This window comes from Littorina saxatilis, linkage group LG2 (assembly GCF_037325665.1).
Source record: "Littorina saxatilis isolate snail1 linkage group LG2, US_GU_Lsax_2.0, whole genome shotgun sequence".
NCBI lineage: Eukaryota > Metazoa > Mollusca > Gastropoda > Littorinimorpha > Littorinidae > Littorina > Littorina saxatilis.
Genome location: NC_090246.1, coordinates 97,954,572 through 97,973,414, shown reverse-complemented (window position 1 = coordinate 97,973,414; position 18,843 = coordinate 97,954,572). Strand labels below are relative to the sequence as shown.

At 43.1% G+C, this 18,843-nt stretch overlaps 1 protein-coding gene across 1 annotated transcript in view; it reads left to right on the top strand.

Annotated features, from left to right (window-relative positions):
* The window catches only part of LOC138960269 (nucleolar protein 11-like), a 22,184-nt gene extending 3,405 nt beyond the window's left edge, over positions 1-18,779 (top strand). Inside the window, exons 2-16 of the mRNA XM_070332092.1 lie at positions 658-771; positions 1,429-1,485; positions 1,734-1,943; positions 2,953-3,106; positions 3,793-3,948; positions 4,472-4,551; positions 5,039-5,227; positions 5,576-5,635; positions 6,125-6,306; positions 7,486-7,614; positions 8,453-8,599; positions 16,477-16,555; positions 16,955-17,032; positions 17,239-17,358; positions 18,290-18,779. Coding sequence (XP_070188193.1) covers positions 658-771; positions 1,429-1,485; positions 1,734-1,943; positions 2,953-3,106; positions 3,793-3,948; positions 4,472-4,551; positions 5,039-5,227; positions 5,576-5,635; positions 6,125-6,306; positions 7,486-7,614; positions 8,453-8,599; positions 16,477-16,555; positions 16,955-17,032; positions 17,239-17,358; positions 18,290-18,415 — 1,881 coding nt within the window. The 3' untranslated portion in view covers positions 18,416-18,779. The remainder of the gene's footprint in view (positions 1-657; positions 772-1,428; positions 1,486-1,733; positions 1,944-2,952; positions 3,107-3,792; positions 3,949-4,471; positions 4,552-5,038; positions 5,228-5,575; positions 5,636-6,124; positions 6,307-7,485; positions 7,615-8,452; positions 8,600-16,476; positions 16,556-16,954; positions 17,033-17,238; positions 17,359-18,289) is intronic.
* The last annotated feature ends 64 nt before the right edge of the window (positions 18,780-18,843 follow it).

The following is an 18,843-nucleotide window of genomic DNA, read 5'->3' as shown; positions in this document are numbered from 1 at the left end:
GATAACCTTGAAGTTTCAAATGGAAGCCTGTCAATAGTATTGTAATTCAATCTGTTGTCATGCTTTCAAAATTAATTTAATAACTTGCAGCAAAAAATAAGTGAACATTAGATAATGTGTACTTGACAAGTACCGTACTTTCCGGGTCATAAGGCGCGACTTTTTTCCTCGAGTTCGACCCCTGCGTCTTGTATAACGAAGCGCCTAATCCGTGTATGAAATACGAAAAAAATCAAAGAGACCGCTTGAGTACCAGTCAAACAACTTGTGATAATGCATGTTTCAGCTACCAGGTACTGCCCTGCCTTTGATCTGGCCGCACACACAGATTTCCACTCTGTTAAACTCGGTCACTGACCCCGGTGCAGGAAGTGTTTCCTCTCTCAGATATGACAGGGGAACCACCTATCATGGCAAAAACTGGGTCATTGACCCCTGGGAAGAAGGTCGTGTCTATAAACAAGGCCACCCAGCTATCACAATGCCTTTGACCCTATCGGCCCCCTGCGTCCAATGGGTGACTGGATTACAATTTTTTTTTAAAAAGAAGGGGGTGCGTCTTGTTACAACGAAGCGCCTTGTCACCCGGAAAGTACGGTACATTTTGTTTAACTTATAGATTGAACTAATTCTCTCTGTTTTTTTTTTTTTTTATAGCTTTCAGATCAGAAACTGGTGTCCAGTCTTCCAGTCCGAGTCGGTGTCAACATTTCAAGTCCAGCTGTGTGGAATGAAGAGAAAAAAGAATATTTTCTTGTCCAAAATAATCAGGTAATAACATTTATAATCACAGTGTAGCTATGCCAAAGGGCCATTGATTACAGCAGAAAAAATGGGCAAAAAGCATGGGTTGGTCACTTTGAATAAATGTTAGAGCGCAATCTGCTTAAGGCTCTTCTTACTTGAGCCTGAAGTTGACTTTGCAATTATACTTTATAGTCTTTTCACCAAAATGTTAGTGCCAAAGCTTTGTGCAGCAAGCTTTGCAACGTAGACTCTGCGAAGTCGACTTTGCCCAATTAATATGAGGCTATGGGTTAAGGAATGTTGCAGTTCATCACAACTTGTTTTTAGGTGATGCAAGTGTAAGCTAAATTTGTGTGTTGGTAAAGGGGGGCTCACACATACACAGAAATACTGGCGGAAAAGAGAAAGTGCTGTTCTCCTCCCCCTCTCTCTCACCATTCAGATTCACCAATCGCCGAGATCAGCTGTTATGTGACCTTGTTTCTTCGATGACATGATGTCATTTTGGTGTTTTTTTTCCTGATCAAGTGATGTTGTTTCTCCTAGCGTTTATGCATTGTGTGAAGATCTTGTCGAAATTGAAATTTGGTTGCTTTGGGGTTTGGTTCTCTCTAGGGAAAACACCTTTACCATAGTCAGTTATAAGTAATTTATATGATTTGTTTTATTTCTTTTTTGCAGGAGGTGTTAATGTGGAAAGAGGGGCATACACTTCTTGATAAAGCAAAGAAACGCCAGGTGAGTAGTGTTTTTTAACGTTTTTATCAATACGCTGTGGTGAAGTTTTTGAATAGTTTTTTGTATGCCTGTTGGCTAATCATGAAGTCAAAGGTTAGTGCTTTTGTATCTCCTATCATCTCACTGAGTTACTTCTCTCTTTGGTGATTAAGATATTGCGTTGACAAAAGCATCTCTGTTTATAATTAAAAAAGTGCCTAACCTCCACTAATTTGACTAAAGCTACTTTCTTGTCCATCTTTCCGCAGATTCCAACAGCCGTACACAAACTGTTTTCACTCCCGTCCTATGAACCTGTTGTGTTATGTGAGAATGGCACTGTCACTTTTCTTGGCGGAGGTATCAAGGGAGGGAACCAGAAAGCGCTTTTGTCTGAAGGGGAATGTATCACCTGGTGTACTGCAGTGGAGCTTTTGGATGGAGTTTGTGTGGTGCACGCATCCTGCTCCAAAGTTGAGGTACGGCTGGTTGATGCAAGTTGTTTTTCTTTGTCTGAAGCGTGATGATTCAGGCTTCTTGTTCAAAGTATGGTCAGGAACTGTATGTTATGTTTAGCGAGTCTTTATTTTATACTTCTAAAGAACATGAAGTCCAACCGTGTTCATATGACCAAAAACAAAACAAAAATGGTATAACCCTGTTTCATGCAACTTTTTGTTGCATCACACAGGGCCTAGCATTGTAAGCCGTTAGGCGTACTTTACGCCGAAATAACATCTCCAGTACGTGGAACTCGATTTGGTGTACGCCGAAATGCAAAAACCTGTTATTCCCAAACGGTAAACCCAAACAGTCCCAGCTTTCGTTTTGTGCGCCGTTCGGTTCAATTCTCAATCGGTTTGACAGTTTGCTTGAGCACGCACTTCCTCTGGCATCGCGCGAGCATGCTTTGTGCCGGTGTTTTGTGGCTCTAGACTTGAAATAATGTCTCGAAGCGACATTGTTGAACGTGGTCAGCCATTCAGTGACAAAGAATCCAGGTATTCATGGAAGTGGGAATGGCACTTTTAGGCCAAATAACACAAGATTGTCAGTTTTCTTGTTTTCTGTCTGTGTTTTTTGTTGGTGAAGGCATAAGTTGCTCAATCTTCTTTGGGGGGGGGGGGGGGTCATTTTAGGTAAAAAATCTTCAAAAAATCTTCAAATTCGGGGGGCTTGAACCCCCACCAGGGGCTTTGCGCCTGGACCCCCAGACCCCCGCCTTTGTAAGCTGAACTCACTTTTTCGAATGCTAGGCCCTGATCACAAATGTCAGGAAAAATCAGAGGAAAGGTCATAGCCACAATAACAATTTTAGAAAATAAAAATATTGTCAGGGCTCAGAAGAGACTTTGCTTTAATATTAGTGCAGACTTTTGTGTTTAATGTCTATCCAGTTTTCATAATGGTATTCTTAATGACTTGTTTTTATGTTCATACTCTACCCTTTTGCCCTTTTGCCCTTTTCCCTTTCATTCGTTTCAAAAGAGCAATGGGGATACAGTGATCCATAGCCACTGGTACAGTGCCCACGAAGACTTGTGGAAGCATACAGCAACCCGCCTGGAATCGCATGGTGCGCTGCTGTCATGTACATGCTGTCGTGGTCCATCACAAGATGACGTCAGATTGTTCACGTTGTGTGAGTGATCTTTGAATGTTTAGATCTCATGAGGAATATTTGTAAGTTGTTTAAATGAGATTCAGATGTTTAGTGGTGTGTAACTGTAAGTGAAATGTAAATACTTAGGTTTTGTGAATGAGAATCAAAATATGTATGGTGTTGCAAGTGTGCGTGTGTATGTGTGTCTGAGGCAGGGATGTTGAGCATAAGGAATATTTGGGTGTTTAGATTTTGTAAATCAGTTTAAAATATATATCCAAAATTGTAGAGATGAGAATCTGGTGTTCATATTTTTTGTACTAAGGTTATCTATGGAAAATAGTATTAATGTATTCTTGAAACAGAAAAGTAGATTCAGATGTTCATGCCTTTAAGCCTTATGAATAGAAGTTGGATGTTTAAAGAGAGTAAATAAGATTTCAGAGTTTGAATTTTTGGTGTGAAGAGATTCAAATGTTCAGATTTGGTGAATAAGTTTCAGGATAGGAACGAAGTCCTGTTCTGTCAAACATATCATAATAGCTGAGATAAAACTTTCTGACATTATTGTAGTTGTTGTAAACATACGTATATACTGCTTTTGAGACATTTCTGTGGCCATGTTGTAGCTGTCAATTCCTAAAAGAAAACACTTTAAAGTTTAACTCTGTCTTTGACCTACTCTGATTTGTTGTTGTTGATTTTTTGTTTGTTTGTTGCTGTAGGGAGTGATGGGAGCTTACATGACATGGTGCTGAGTGAAACATCTGCTGTTGAACGGGGACAGCCCATATTTCTGAAAGGGTTGTCGGCGTCCTGCTCGCTCTTCTGTCTCTCGGACAATGACTTTGCTATTGTTGGCCTGCAGAAAAAAGATCAAAGTAAGTACCTTTAAGCCTGTTATTAATTGGGCGAAATGTCGACAACGTGAGGTATGATTCGCGAAGCTGGTAGCACAGAGCTTTCGCACTGAGTTTGCGGGACAAAGACTTTTCGCGAAGTCTTCACGAATTCGACTTCAGGCTCAATGAAATACCGCCTTTAGGGTGTGTGTAGGTGCATGAGTGTGTATGAGAAAACTGCTCTGTTCCACCATGCATAAAAAATTATTTCCTTTTCAGCATTAAATTGAAATGTTCAGTATTTTACACATGTTTAGCTTGAAATACCAGGAAAGATATCACTGATAAGTCAGTCCTACTGATTTTGATTGCAAGTGGCATCTTTCCGTATCATGTAGAAGCTGTTGCTACGTTATTATTAACCCATAGTATGAATTGTTCCCGAATGACCAATTTTTGTGGAATTTTTGCATTCTTGTGTGAGAGGTTATATTGGTTTTACAAAGGTTTATTATATGGTGCTGCGTTCATGAGTTGCATTTTTCTTTGATGTTATTTGCAGGGGGAGTGGCAATACTGGACCAAAAGTTTGGGCAAATCAGAGCTTGGCAACCGTTTCCGTTCAAAGGGTCATTTGATAAGGTAAGTACTACAACATTTCACCTTTTTCTTAACATGATCTGGGTCATGGAGGTTTCTGATAGTTAAGAACTGTCTAGAGTATACAGGCAAATATGTATACTTAACATTCCCTATGTATTTAGTCAATATATTAAACATACATAAAAAGTCGTCTGTTATAGATCTTCCTTCAAACTTTGTGTACATTTCAGGTATGACACCATTTGAACATTTTAAAAATTTCATTGCATGAGTATTTGGTGCTGAGGCAAGAATTTCTGATTTGTTTGCTGCAGTTTTACAGTTTAATGGTTATCAGTGAAAATGTATTAGGCTCTGAGCCTCACCCAATGTGATATTGCTGCCCTCTTGAGATAGTTTTTCTCTATTCATGATATTATTTTACCTCGCAGGGTATAACAGTTGTTTTTCTTTGTTAACAGTTCTGACTAGTTTATATTTATCGAAGCATAATAATTGAACAAACTTTATCTATTTATCATTCCAGGCCTTCTGTCAGCGAGAACACATCCTCGTTCACTGTGGGAAGACGCTGTATATACACCGTTACGAATGTCAAGTGTCGACACTGGCCAGTATGATTGGCCACCGCCAGGGGACGCTAGCAGAAGAAGAACCCTCACCTGCTGATGCACAGTTGTCACCTAGGAAGAGGAGTAAATCAGCAGAGTCTGTGGTAGGTCTTCTGTCCTTCTTTTACCCCTTCTATCTCTTGTCTTGATTTCTGTCTCAACACTACATGATTGTGTGTGAGAGTTTTTGCCTCTAATGGCAGAATAACTGCTTGAGATTTGGCTTGTCGGAGGACAATCAGTTTTTAAACAACATACCAAATGCATGCACGTGGGTGCACGCACACACACACAGAGGAATACACATACACATTTCTTTTTAAATCTAAAGGGGACGGAACATTGCATTTGACTGTCTTTGTGTTTGTATTGTTTCTGTTTGCGCAAATTTGTATGATTAGACTTGACTTGCATCAGTATGTACAGCATAGCAGGTTTGCTTTTCTTTGCAGGAAGAACCAGCAGAGAAACAGATTGTCAAAATCCTTAAAAACCTTTGTGACCCATTGAAGGTAAGTTGAGAAACATTTTTAATAACAAAAACATTGTTCTCCTGAAAAGTAAATTATTATGAACTTTGTTTTTGTCGCTGTTTGCAAGGGAAATAATTTAAGAGGTTGCTTGACTGAGCGCATCTTTGTGTACATGCTGCCTGCATTTTGTGTAAAATCAAAGCAAGGGTTGCAGCATTTAAACATACTATATCTGGAGGTTGGGAAATGAGACGTACACACATGTAACTGGTAAAGGAATTATGGATTAGATCAGCCAGTTTTAAAGCAGGAATTATAGCAAAAAAGAAAATTCACCTACTCTTTTTGCACATATCAGCTTTATTTAGAGCGCTTGTATTCCTTTGTTTCTTAGATCAGGAATTCCTACTGTTGAAGCAAATCACATCAGGGTGTCAGGAAAAGAGAGCTGCAAACACATAACCATGTTGAGGTATAGAACAACATTTTATTTGAGTAAACATATTTTTCTGTTCACTTATTTTTTAGACCTCAAGCTACACAGCCTTCAAACGTGAGTTTGCACAGCTGAAAACCAAGTTACCGGATTCTGATGTGTGGGCTTTCCTGGAAGACCTGTCACTTGTTGTCAAGAGGTGTTGCACTGAGAAAAAGTTTTGGCCTGCTGACGAGTTGGAGTTTCTTGTGTCGCAACACTGTGTTTCTGCTAGGTAAGATGTGTGTTTGTGAATGTGTCTGTGTGTGTGTGTGTGTGTGTATGTCTTCGTGTGTGTGAGTGTGTGTCTTAATGTGTGTGTGTCTTTGTTGAAGACTCAGTTCTTTCCGTAGCTGGCTGCGACTTTCATATTTGACGTGATGTGTTGTGCCCCAAAAGACATTCTTGTGCTGTGCTCTGTGAGAGGTGTTTTCTTTGTGCTTAATATTATTTTGTTTGGACCTAGCTATTGATGTGTACATTGTTGTTAAACAGTTGTTTGTCATATGTTTATCAGGGTTTGCTAGTGTGTGATAGGGTTCGTGTCCATCTGTAGATGTTAGTTTCTTTGTTAGTCCTGTGTTGACAACTCTTCGACAAGCGCTTAGAACTGTACCCACGGAATACGCGCTATATAAGCTTCCTATTGATTGATTGATTGATTTGTTTGTGTGTGTGCGTGTCTTTGTTTTTGTGTGCATGCTTTGTTTGACCAGTTTTAATTTAAAATGTTTTAAATGCAGGTACTAGGTGAGATGCGAGAATTTTATTGCAAGTTACTAGAATGATCTTGAAGTGGAAACATACTGTGTTTATTTTAAGCAACTGAAAGTTTTTGTGCTAGCATGATGATGCATTTGAAGTGGCTGCAATCTACTGGCCGTATAAAATTTCATCTCACACGGCATCACTGCAGAGCGCCTAGAACTGTACCCACGGAATATGCGCGATATAAGCCTCATTGATTGATAAACATTATTACCATGTATTACTGGTCAGGGCCTTTTTCTTTTTGATATAATTGCTCGGAGCTTTAAAACTGAGAATTCAGAATTATTTTTCTGGGTGACAGTGTTTGGAAATCTGTGGAAGTTGTAGAAAAGTTGCGCCCCTTAAAAAATACAGCTCTTCTGCAGTGTATAAAACCCTGGCAGATTTAGTTCCGGAAACATCTTGTGTGTTATGGCTGAATTTTCTTTGTTGGCTATATTTAAACAGTTAACTTTAAACGCGACTGACAATGGTCACAAAGCATGGTTTTCATCCCTGTTGTCTTCTTGAAAAACTTTTCTTTGTTGGCTATATTTAAACAGTTAACTTTAAACGCGACTGACAATGGTCACAAAGCATGGTTTTCATCCCTGTTGTCTTCTTGAAAAACTTTTCTTTGCTTTTTTTTTTCTTCCTCTGGCAGTGACGTGGCGATGCTGTTTGAAGCTCTGCTGCAGAGGAAGGACGTTGGACTCATGTACAAAGCTATGACCGCACAGTCGGATGAGCTGCCCGAAACGTGTGTCTGTTTTGCTCTGCATTGCTTTCTCAGGTAAAGATTACAGGTCAAATACATCAGGTAAAGATTACAGGTCAAATACATCAGGTAAAGATTACAGGTCAAATACATCAGGTAAAGATTACAGGTCAAATACATCAGGTAAAGATTACAGGTCAAATACATCAGGGACATTTTAAGTACACAAATGGTTCAGTGTCTTACAAATGCAAAACTCGAGCAGTTTTGATTCTGCTCTCTGCTAATACAAACTACAATGAACCAGACTCTTCCAAGTGGAAGTTGAGCATCTGTCTCTTCTGAAACTTGTGCTCAAATGCTCTGTGCAAATTATGTTTTGGAAAAAATCAGCTCCTATTTGAAGCCTGGTGACAGCATGGTAAGTACTACTTCTGTGTGAGAAGGAACGTTACATTCTGCCAAAACAGTCACAGAAACTGTGTCATGTGTTCTGTGTTAAAACAGACCTATTTCAAGCTCAAGCTCCCTTGCTCGAAGTACAATATAATAACTGCCCTATTTCACCCCCAGATAAAACTGTTGTTCCAATGTACTCAGTAGGAAAACAAACATTAGTCAGATGTGAAGCTGAAAGTGAAACTCTCTTTCTGAGAAAACAACAGACCAGTTCACCCACCTGGCAATAACAGGTCAAGTTTCATCAAGTGTGAGTATTTTTATGTTGTGCATGCATGTGTGTGGAAGCACAGGCTTATGTTTTTGTTTTGTTTTAATTTGATTACACATACTTCTACTGTTCTGTACCATACCTTACTTTTTGCCTTAGGCGATGTCATTGTCAAGTATGGTAAGCACGCTTATTAAAATTAGCTTTCTGAAAAAAACATCAATTTCTTCTTTTCTTTGACAGTGCAACAGAGGAAGCTGTGCAAGTAGCAGTGGAAAATGTGGGGCTGGACTTGTCAAATACAGAGATGGAGGAGGAAGGCATCTGCATGTACGATGCCGGTGATGAGGCAGCAGCCTGTCCCTTCTCCAGGGAAAAGGCATTTCTTGTGTATCCTTTATCATTACGGGCTGCAGATGTCTTACCTGTTCATTTTTTTGCGTAAACAATGCTCCAGATACAGTGGTACAGTCCAACCTGTCTATAACGACCACCTAAGGCACCGATCAAACTGGTCTTTATAAACAGGTGGTCGCTGTACAAAGGTGAATTATGTAGAAAATAACTCGTCGGGATCCTTTTGGGTGGTTGTTATGTTGGTCGTTAAGGAGAGGCAGTATCCAGGGCAGGTTCAACTGTAGTAGCAATATGAGGTCCCTCTGATCAGAGGTTAACTCATTCGCTGCGCGTCGGACCTGGAAGTCCGACACCTGTGTTTAGCGTTGGCTGCGTGCCGGCACTTGAGATCCGACGGATATCACGAATTTTTAACGGTGTAAACGGTCCTGCTGACCAAGGGAAACAACCCCTGCAATGAACTTCTGTCTGTCTACAGTGGAACCATTCACTGTAAACAGTTCCTTCCCTTCAATTGTTGGGATTAATTTAATTTTGTTGGCGGTGTGCGACCCACGTGTTTTGACTTTTCAAAGATGGCGGATCGTTCTGCTGAGACGTAGTAACTTGAAAAGAGTGCTAGAACTTGTTATTCAGTACGGTTCTGATCTTGACCTTAGCGATGATGATAGTGGAGATGATATTTTAGATTCTGGTGACGAGTTTGTGCCAATGGACGATCATTTGGGTGATGATTCTGGCAATGAAAGTGTCGATCATGACATTGTGTATGATGAACCCATGACGTAACAAGTTTTTTTGTTTTGCTTCAAATTGGATATTTTGCCTGGATATGAAGACAACAAAAGGTATGTACTTTCAAATGTTTCATATATTTTCTAAAAGAGTAAGTTCCAAACTTTGCAAAACATAAAGGTATGTAAGGTTATTTTGTGTTGTTGATTTTTAATAATTTTTTCAAAATGGCTCTAAATCGCGCGCTGGCAGGGAACACAGGGGAAATTAAATTACATATTCTTACTCCGAATCACATAAAAGCATTGACGCAGTCTGAATTGCTAAGGTCTGAAAAGGCTACCCGTCTTAAACAATTTTAAAGGGAAGCAACCCAACCACCAAAAGGAAAACATAGCAATGGTAATGACCATATACCCAGGGAGTTACCTCCCGTACCGGGGTATGTGACGTCACCTCCACTGCTACACCACATGGAATCCTCATTACGACTTTTCAGCTCTGGAGGAGAGGTCGTCTTTTGAAGGCTCTGTGTGGTTTGTTGGAGTTTTTACTCCCACCGTCCACCTACCCGTCTGCTTGTCTTCTACCGTGTAGTTGGTGAGCTCTTTCCATTTTGTCTTGCTTTTAGTAAGAATATTTGACTTGTTATTGATAATTTTCCGTCCTTTTGGACTTGCGAATTTTCGTCAGTAGCTTGTTGTTGTTGTTGGCCGCCATTTGTATTTTCGGCCGGCATGGCAGATAACGGTAGTAAACGGGGCAAGGGCGACGTCAAGGGCAAAGTTAAGCCTTAATCGTCTTCTGCGGTTCCTATACCTCCCGTGTTAGTGGTCCTTTCGGACAAAGAGATTAACACTATCATGTCTGTTACCTTTTCTTCCCCTGACGCACGTTCGTTGTCGGGGGTCGTTCTTCTACTTGCGGCTCGCTCGTCCGTTTCGTCAAGACGGGCAAGCGTCTCTTGTTACTTCTCTGTTGAGCTTTCTTGTTCCAGAGATATGCAATTTAGTGTGCGGGAATTGAAGCGTGGTACACCTACTCCAAGCCTCGTACATCCGCCGGCGGTGAGCGTTTCTCGCTCGTTCGCTTCCGGTTCCTTTCCGGTTGCGACGACATCCGGTGATGACGGAACTTCTGCTACTTCTGCTTCCTCTGGAAGCTTACAAGGTATGCGAGCTTGTCCACTGGCTCTAGTGAAGCCACCGGACGGTCCCTGCTGGGACGGAGCTCACTTGGCAAGGGTCACTCCCTTTTTCCTGTTCAGTTTCGGCCAAACGCAATGCGTGTGCGGCAGTCTCTGAGCAAAGGCGGTTTCCTTCGGAAGTCGCGTTTCCGGGTTTTCCCGGAAACGAAGGTCCTCCTGCACACTCACACTCAGCGGTGATGGTGGGAGTTGACCGTGGACTGGCCTCAGGGCAACAGGGCTTCCGGCCCCAGTCATCGCAACCTTCGTTTCCGCATCATGGTGCGGTTTCGTTTGTTGTGTTTCCTGTTCAGTTTCGTCCAGTACACAATGCGTGTGCGGTAGACTCTGAGCAAAGGCGGTTTCCTTCGGAAGTCGCGTTTCCGGGTTTTCCCGGAAACGAAGGTCCTCCTGTACGCTCACACTCATAGGTGGTGGCCGGAGTTGACCGTGGACTGGCCTCCGGGCATCAGGGCTTCCGGCCCCAGTCATCGCAACCTTCGTTTCCGCATCATGGTGCGGTTTCGTTCGTTGCGTTTTCTGTTCAGTTTCGTCCAGTACACAATGCGTGTGCGGTAGACTCTGAGCAAAGGCGGTTTCCTTCGGAAGTCGCGTTTCCGGGTTTTCCCGGAAACGAAGGTCCTCCTGCACACTCACACTTAGAGGTGATGGTGGGAGTTGACCGTGGACTGGCCTCAGGGCAACAGGGCTTCCGGCCCCAGTCTTCATGCCTTGCGTTTCTGCATCAAGGTGCGTTTACGTCGGGTGTGTTTCCGGCTCAGTCCTGATTTGCTTTTCCTCTTACCGACTCTCCTTCACGGATTGTTGGTGAGCGAGGATCAGCATCCGCCCTATGGGCTGTTAGGGCAGTCTTCTTTTCACCACCCTGGTGTTGGGTCGACACCCCTTTCAACGCCGGCGGCACTGTTTTGATCTCTCCTTTGTCCCGTTGCGGGCAGTGGCGTTTTCAGTGCAAGGGCGGTAGCCGCTGGCGTTGCGCTTCCGGTTTACCGGAACCATAGGTCCTCCTTTGTAATTACACTGTGTGTTCTTTCCTGGAGTTGACCGTTGTCTGGCCTACGGGCGTTCGGGCCTCCGGCCTCAGTCCACGCAATCTTTGCCTCTGCATTGTGCGGTTTTGTCTGTTGCGTTTCTGGCTTTGCCGGATTCATTGTTCTTCTTACTAACACTTCCTTTTGGGATGTCAGTGAGTGAGGAACAGCGGCTGGCCTACGGGCATTCAGGCTTTCAGCCTCGGCCGTGACAAGTAGTCTCTTCACTGGTTGGGTGTTGCGTCTACTGTTTATGCCTGGTGGCTTCGGATGTTACCTCCTCTTTTTCTTACCCTCTTACGGGAGGGGTTGAGACAGGACGGTTTCCGGGTGGACGGGTTTCCGGTTTTCCGGTCATCCCGTTCAGCAGTGTTCCACTGGCAACTGTGACTTAGGCCGTGTCAGTTCTCTTGGCTATTCTGATATACAGTCTTTAGCCAACGATCAGACATGTCCTGGATTTCCGTCGAAGCTCTTGGCTTCTCTCGAGGTCTCGACGGAGGTTACTTCCAGATATTTTATGGAAGTACATCGGCTTCCTCTTTGGTTGCATTCAGCGATGTCGGACTTCCGTTCCGCGAAGGAGGAGTTTTTTCCTACTTCCGGGTCAATAGTCTCCTTCAATGTGGGTACCACCTTTCGCAGGTTTTTGGCTAGTCAACCTCCTACCTGAAGTGGTATCCACGAGTTCCGGTTCTGCTACTCGTTATTCACGGGTCAGTTCCGGAACACGCTCAGCCTTGGCTGTCTTCGGCTACACAGGCTTCGGTTTTGGTTTCTTCTTGTTATAAGAAGTTCTCTTTTCTGAAGCTGGGTCGGAACTTGCTGGCGTCTTTGCTCTTCCGCATACACCTTTACTGGTAATGCAGGAATTTAGAGGATTTTGGACGTCAGTTTTTGGAATTTGCCTTGTCGGAGATGATCGTCAGAGCGCTCTCGCGCTCTTTCCCGGAGTCACTGAACCTTTCACACTTAGCGTGTATCAGGACCCTGATGACATCTCCACTCTTTTAGTCAGCCCTGTTAGGGTGAACAAAGAGCAAAAAAGGACCTGTCCTCCCTTCACCTCACTTTACAGTCAGGTGTCGGAGGGACTTGTTTCTCTCGCATTCTCAGTTCTCTGAGCAGCCTTGGAGAGACACTCGGGCTTTGCTCGGGGTAGAGGGACCTACTTTTTGAACTTTGGTGTTTATACCAGAAAAGAAAGGTAGATTCAGTCGAATAGAGGTCAGCAGATCTCTGACTTCTCTCTACAAGGGTCGAAACAGAGCTAGCCTCCTCAGAGGAAGCATGCTCAGGCCTCTGGACTATTTAAGCCGGCGGCCAATAGGCAGTCTCTGCCTGATTCTCGATTGTCGAGAAATAGATCACTTTCGGGCAGGGAGAAGGGCAGCCCTAGCAGCAAGCCTCTCCCCACAAGGTAGTGCCCCCGATCACACACCCCCTCCTCCGCCCTCCACTTTGGGAGGGCGGTGGGGCCTCCTCCTTGCAATTTTCATTGGATGGTCTCTGTACACAGCCAATAGTTTGTGGGAGTGGTGAGGTCGGGCGACTCCCATCGATCTTATGCGTGCATATTTGCTTATGCGTCAGTCCGATCTTTTAACAGTGATCTAAGCCCATCAGCTCGAGCACCCGCTGAGGTCTCTTCTGGTCGGAGCTAACGCTGTTCTTCGGGTAGACTGCTTCAGTCCCCAGTTAGTGTGACAGTAGTTCAGCCACGGGCTGCTACAGTGGCACTTCCGGTTTTACCGGAGAGGTTGTTTCTTTCACAGACGCTTCATAGGTACGTCTGAGTTTTGGAACAACGGCTGGCCTTCGGGCATCCAGGTTTTTTAGCCTCGGCCGGTGCAACAGCCATTCCACCTGTTTGCGGTGATGGTGGTTGCTTTCCCTTTTCTTGTGGCTTCGGACTTCGACTTTCTTCCTTTATTCTCATCTTAAGCAGGAGATGAGATAGGACGATTTCCGTGTGAGTGGGGTCTCCTGGCTTCAGGCTTCCTCATTTTTTCTCACTTTTTGCCACAAGCTTCTGGACTTGGTCCTGGTTTGTCTTTCGCCGAGTCTGACTCTGTCTTTCTCTAGCGATCAGACTCGTTCTGGTGTTTCGTCCAAACTTGAGCTGCGCTTGAGTTGGCCTCGGAAGTAACATTCAGATTTTCCGGAGGGGGCATTGTCTTTGGCAATGTATGTTTGAGGAGTCATTCTTTGTGGCTTAACACCTCTCTCAGGTTTTGGCTACTCCTCTCCTTTTGGGCAGAGGGTTAGCTAATGTTCCGGTTTTTCTTTGCTGTGGGCCTTTAGCCCAGCATTTGATTTGACAGCCGAAACTTACGTTTCTTACGTTTACATGTGTACTGTTGGTACTTTGGTACATGGTTGTCCTTCGGGCTTCATGGCGTTCAGCCTTAGCCTGTGCTATAGCCTCCTGTCTAGCGTGGGCGACTATGGCATTTTCGGTTCCTGTGACTTCGGATTGGGCTCTTCCGCTTCTTCCTCGTCCTAGCACGAGGTGAATCAGGACGACTTCCCTTGGGTCGGGTTTCCTTTTACAGTCACCCTTCTACCACAGGCAACTATGACTACGACGTTTGCCCGTTGATCTCTGCGTCTGACTCTCAGTCTTTCACTGAGAGTTAGTCAGACGCGATCTACTTCCTCGTATTACCTCTCTCTCTGCTTTCGCATTGACTGGTAGAGGATTACCGGCGAACGTCTCTTTTTTGGGATTTTCCTGTCGAGGTGGGCTCTGGTACCTTGTACGCAGGTGTCTCTCTCTCTTTCTTGGTTCGATATCGGTCACTCTTTTCTGGAGCTGACCTTTATCTCACAGTCCTTTCGGGCTTCACTCCATCCCAAGGTTGCATACTTTGGCATGATTGTCTGACGGTCTCCGTGAGGTTTGTCCTTCACTGTTCTGAGCGGACATCCTTACGCACGGATCGTTTCTAGGGCGGCATTTCCTTCCAATAGAAAGGGGGGGGGGGCAGCTTGTCTTTCCCCCTACTCGGCTAGGGTTAATCCAAGGCTGGGGTCTCTTTCTGGATCGTTTGGTCCAGCAGATAGGAAGAAGTGCTGGGCACAGATTTCTGGCTCTCTGATGTTGTCTTTCGCAACTTTTTGCCTGAGAGACATCTCGGCTGTCAATCAAGATGGTTCTCAGGTCCTTTCCTGCCTTTTTGGCAGTGGGCCAGTTCCTGGCTAGGGTTTAGAGTGAGTTAGATTTTCTTTCTCACTGGGCCCTTCCCTGACCTTTTGGCAGCAGACCAGGTTTTTTGGCAAGGTTTTAAGAGTGTGTTTGGTTTTCATTCCCACCGCCTTGTTGAAGCTATCTGCTTTTATGTGATTCGGAGTAAGAATATGTAATTTAATCGAAAATTTTTAAGTAAATTTTCATTTGATTAATATACTTACCCGAATCACATAGTGTATTCCCTCCCGCCAACCCCGCTTATGGTTTTTTAGTTTCTTTAAAGCCGTAATGAGGATTCCATGTGGTGTAGCAGTGGAGGTGACGTCACATACCCCGGTACGGGAGGTAACTCCCTGGGTATATGGTCATTACCATTGCTATGTTTTCCTTTTGGTGGTTGGGTTGCTTCCCTTTAAAATTGTTTAAGACGGGTAGCCTTTTCAGACCTTAGCAATTCAGACTGCGTCAATGCTTTTATGTGATTCGGGTAAGTATATTAATCAAATGAAAATTTACTTAAAAATTTTCGATTTAGACGCGCTTTGAATGAGTTAACCTGGCATGAAAGAACACATTCTACTTTCTACTTGGGTTAATAATCATTTACTTTTCGGAAGAACAATGTTTTTGTTATTAAAAATGAACCAGTCGAACCTGCTCTGGTGACCACCTCTTGGTAACGACGACCTGCCTATTGCGACCGCCTGAAAGGTAACGACGACCTGCCTATTGCGACCGCCTGAAAGGTAACGACGACCTGCCTATTGCGACCGCCTGAAAGGTAACGACGACCTGCCTATTGCGACCGCCTGAAAGGCGCCCCAATGATTTTTGTTCTACATGTATATAATTCACCTTTTTATTGCAACCACCTCTCTACAACGAACACGTTTGGTTGATCATTTGGTGGTCTTTATTATTATAGACAGATTTGACGGTGAAAACATTATCATTGTGTTTTCCTTGACTTTACCAGGTGATGTGATTGAGTGACCAGCATGATTTCTAGCAGTTAGAAGTCATTAAAGTAAAGATACACACTGGAGCCCCCATTTTAGACCTTGGTTTTCATTTTTCATTTCATTTCATTTTCATTACTTTATTGTCCCATCGCTGGGAAATTCGGGTCGCTTCCTCCCAGTGGAAAGCTAGCAGCAACGGAGTCGCGGTACCCAGGTGTCTGCGTGTTTAGGTGTATTCAGCCACCTGCACTTACGGCAGAATGACCAAGGTCTTTTACGTGCCATTGTGATGACACGGGGGTGGGACATGGCTTCCGTCTCTGGGTCTGCACATAAAGTTGACCCATGTCCGTCCCGTAAGGTCTGTAGATTTCCCTCTAGTTTACGACTCCTTCCTGTTTAACTAAGACACGATTTTATCAGAGGTGTGGAGGTCTTAAGGAAAGGAGTTTCACCACCATTTTAGAAAATAGCTAGCTGGTGTTAAGAGATGAACTGCTAATTGTCAATGCATGTATCTGTCGGTGAATAAGGTTTCTAAATTTGTCCACAGCATTTTCTCCGAGCTTTAGCCGTTCTTTGGGTCTATACTGCATAGCTAGGGGAATTTAATATTCTTGCTATTCTGTGAATGGTACTGAAAACATTAAAATAACAAATACAATGACAACAACTGAAGATTTTGGTGTCAAATAACAGATAAATAATTTTTTTTTAAAACACACACACAAAACAGATTTTAGAAGTAATAGTAATACATGTACTTCCTTAACCTGACCAAGAGACCAAATTCTTTGCTGTCCTTTTGATGAGGCCTATTTATTGAGCAGTATGAGACAGCTGCCCTTCAATTTGGTGGTGGTAAGTTTTAATCCTTGCTTATTTTTTATTTTGACCCTTGTATTCAGAAAGTGAATGAGCAGCTAGTCACATTGATGTTTTGTTGGACTTTATAAATACTGTTGGTTGTAAAACATTCTTTAAAGCACAGTATTACTTTTATTTGTGTTTAAAAAAAAAATTGTTATTCATCGTGCTGGTGGATTGTTCAGAAAACTAAGTGAGCATTTATATTATTTGTCTAGTGACAAAGCAGCTAGGCATTAACCTTTTTGGTCTTATTCCAGACAATTCTGTTGACAGAAACTTGGACTATCATCACAACGTGTTTTTTTGTAAGCATTTGTAAGCACAAAGGCATAATTCATATTTGTAGGAAGCTAACGATGCATATTATCTATCCAAATCCTTGTGTTGCAGGACTTGCTGAAGTATATTCTGCACAAACTGAAGCATCCTGCGGTGGCGTCAGACAAAAACGTGGAACAAGATAACCAGGTAAAATAATAACAAGCATTATGCATTTAAAACAATTGGTTTATGAATGGAATGTTCAATAAATTAGAAAACAAAACATTAAAAAAAAAAAACTCTTAAAGTAAGTGGACTGTACGAAACACAAGAGCAGAATGGAGTTGAACTGTGATTTTGGAGAAACATAATATAACATGTTGAGCTTGTTTTTCTTTCCAATGTGTGTGCAGCGGCTGTCCCAGCTGTCCAGATGGGAAGCCATTGCACTGGACGCCCACGCCACTCAGTTCATCATGGCCAAAGACGCCCATGAGCTGGTCATCAAGTTCAGTGAAGAAGAAGACAGATATGTGAGTAGAGTTGAACACCACTCGTCTTCTTCTACATTTTTGTTTTGGTCCACCACTTGGTGCTTCAGTTTGTGCAGAATGTAGTTCAGCAAGTTATTTTTTATTTTTTGCTTCTGCAGTTTGTATTTCTACAAAGGTAAGAAGAAAAAAAGTGTTTCATAAAACAAAACAAAATTTTGTCTGAAACTTTCTGATGCCATCAGACACAGTGCAAACTAGTTGAGATAAGCTGATTATATGTGTGCAGTAAGAACACTCCATCAATTTGCCAAATAGGAGATTTGAAAGAATTGTTCTGGTGTCCATTAATAAATGTCATGTCCTTGCATAAGAGCTGAAATGAAAGTTTTTATCCGGAAATCCAAAAATGGATTTTGGATAGGTTTAATTTTTTTAATTTTCAAAATAGATCAGAACTGGAAAGTTATAAAGATGTGTAGATTTATTTGTGTGCACTTCTGGGCATATGGTGGTTTTCATGGGCGGGGATGTAGCTCAGTCGGTAGCGCGCTGGATTTGTATCCAGTTGGCCGCTGTCAGCGTGAGTTCGTCCCCACGTTCGGCGAGAGATTTATTTCTCAGAGTCAACTTTGTGTGCAGACTCTCCTCGGTGTCCGAACACCCCCGTGTGTACACGCAAGCACAAGACCAAGTGCGCACGAAAAAGATCCTGTAATCCATGTCAGAGTTCGGTGGGTTATAGAAACACGAAAATACCCAGCATGCTTCCTCCGAAAGCGGCGTATGGCTGCCTAAATGGCGGGGTAAAAAACGGTCATACACGTAAAATTCCACTCGTGCAAAACACGAGTGTACGTGGGAGTTTCAGCCCACAAACGCAGAAGAAGAAGAAGGTGGTTTTCATTTGATTTGTTATTTTTCCATTTTACCTATGCTAGTCATATCTGACGAGTTTTGTTGTTTGTTTCAGGTGTCATTCATCACGGAAGCCAACAGAGAGCTGTCGGAGAAGTTGAAGCATATGATGACCAAGACCGCCGACAAGCAAAAGAAAGTTGTGGGTCAATACTGCATTGAAGTGTTACATTTAATTTAGAATTGGTTTCTGGGGGCGAGGAAGAAGGGAAGGGAGGGACACGAGATCATCTGGATGTTAAAGTGGTGTTCATTGTTCAGGAAGATGGTTGGAATCTGAGATGTATGATACATTTTCTGACTGTGAACCTGAGCTGTTTGAAACATTTCCTGACTGTGAACCTGAGCTGTTTGAAACATTTCCTGACTGTGAACCTGAGCTGTTTGAAACATTTCCTGACTGTGAACCTGAGCTGTTTGAAACATTTCCTGACTGTGAACCTGAGCTGTTTGAAACATTTCCTGACTGTGAACCTGAGCTGTTTGAAACATTTCCTGACTGTGAACCTGAGCTGTTTGAAACATTTCCTGACTGTGAACCTGAGCTGTTTGAAACATTTCCTCACTGTGAACCTGAGCTGTTTGAAACATTTCCTGAATGCATGATTC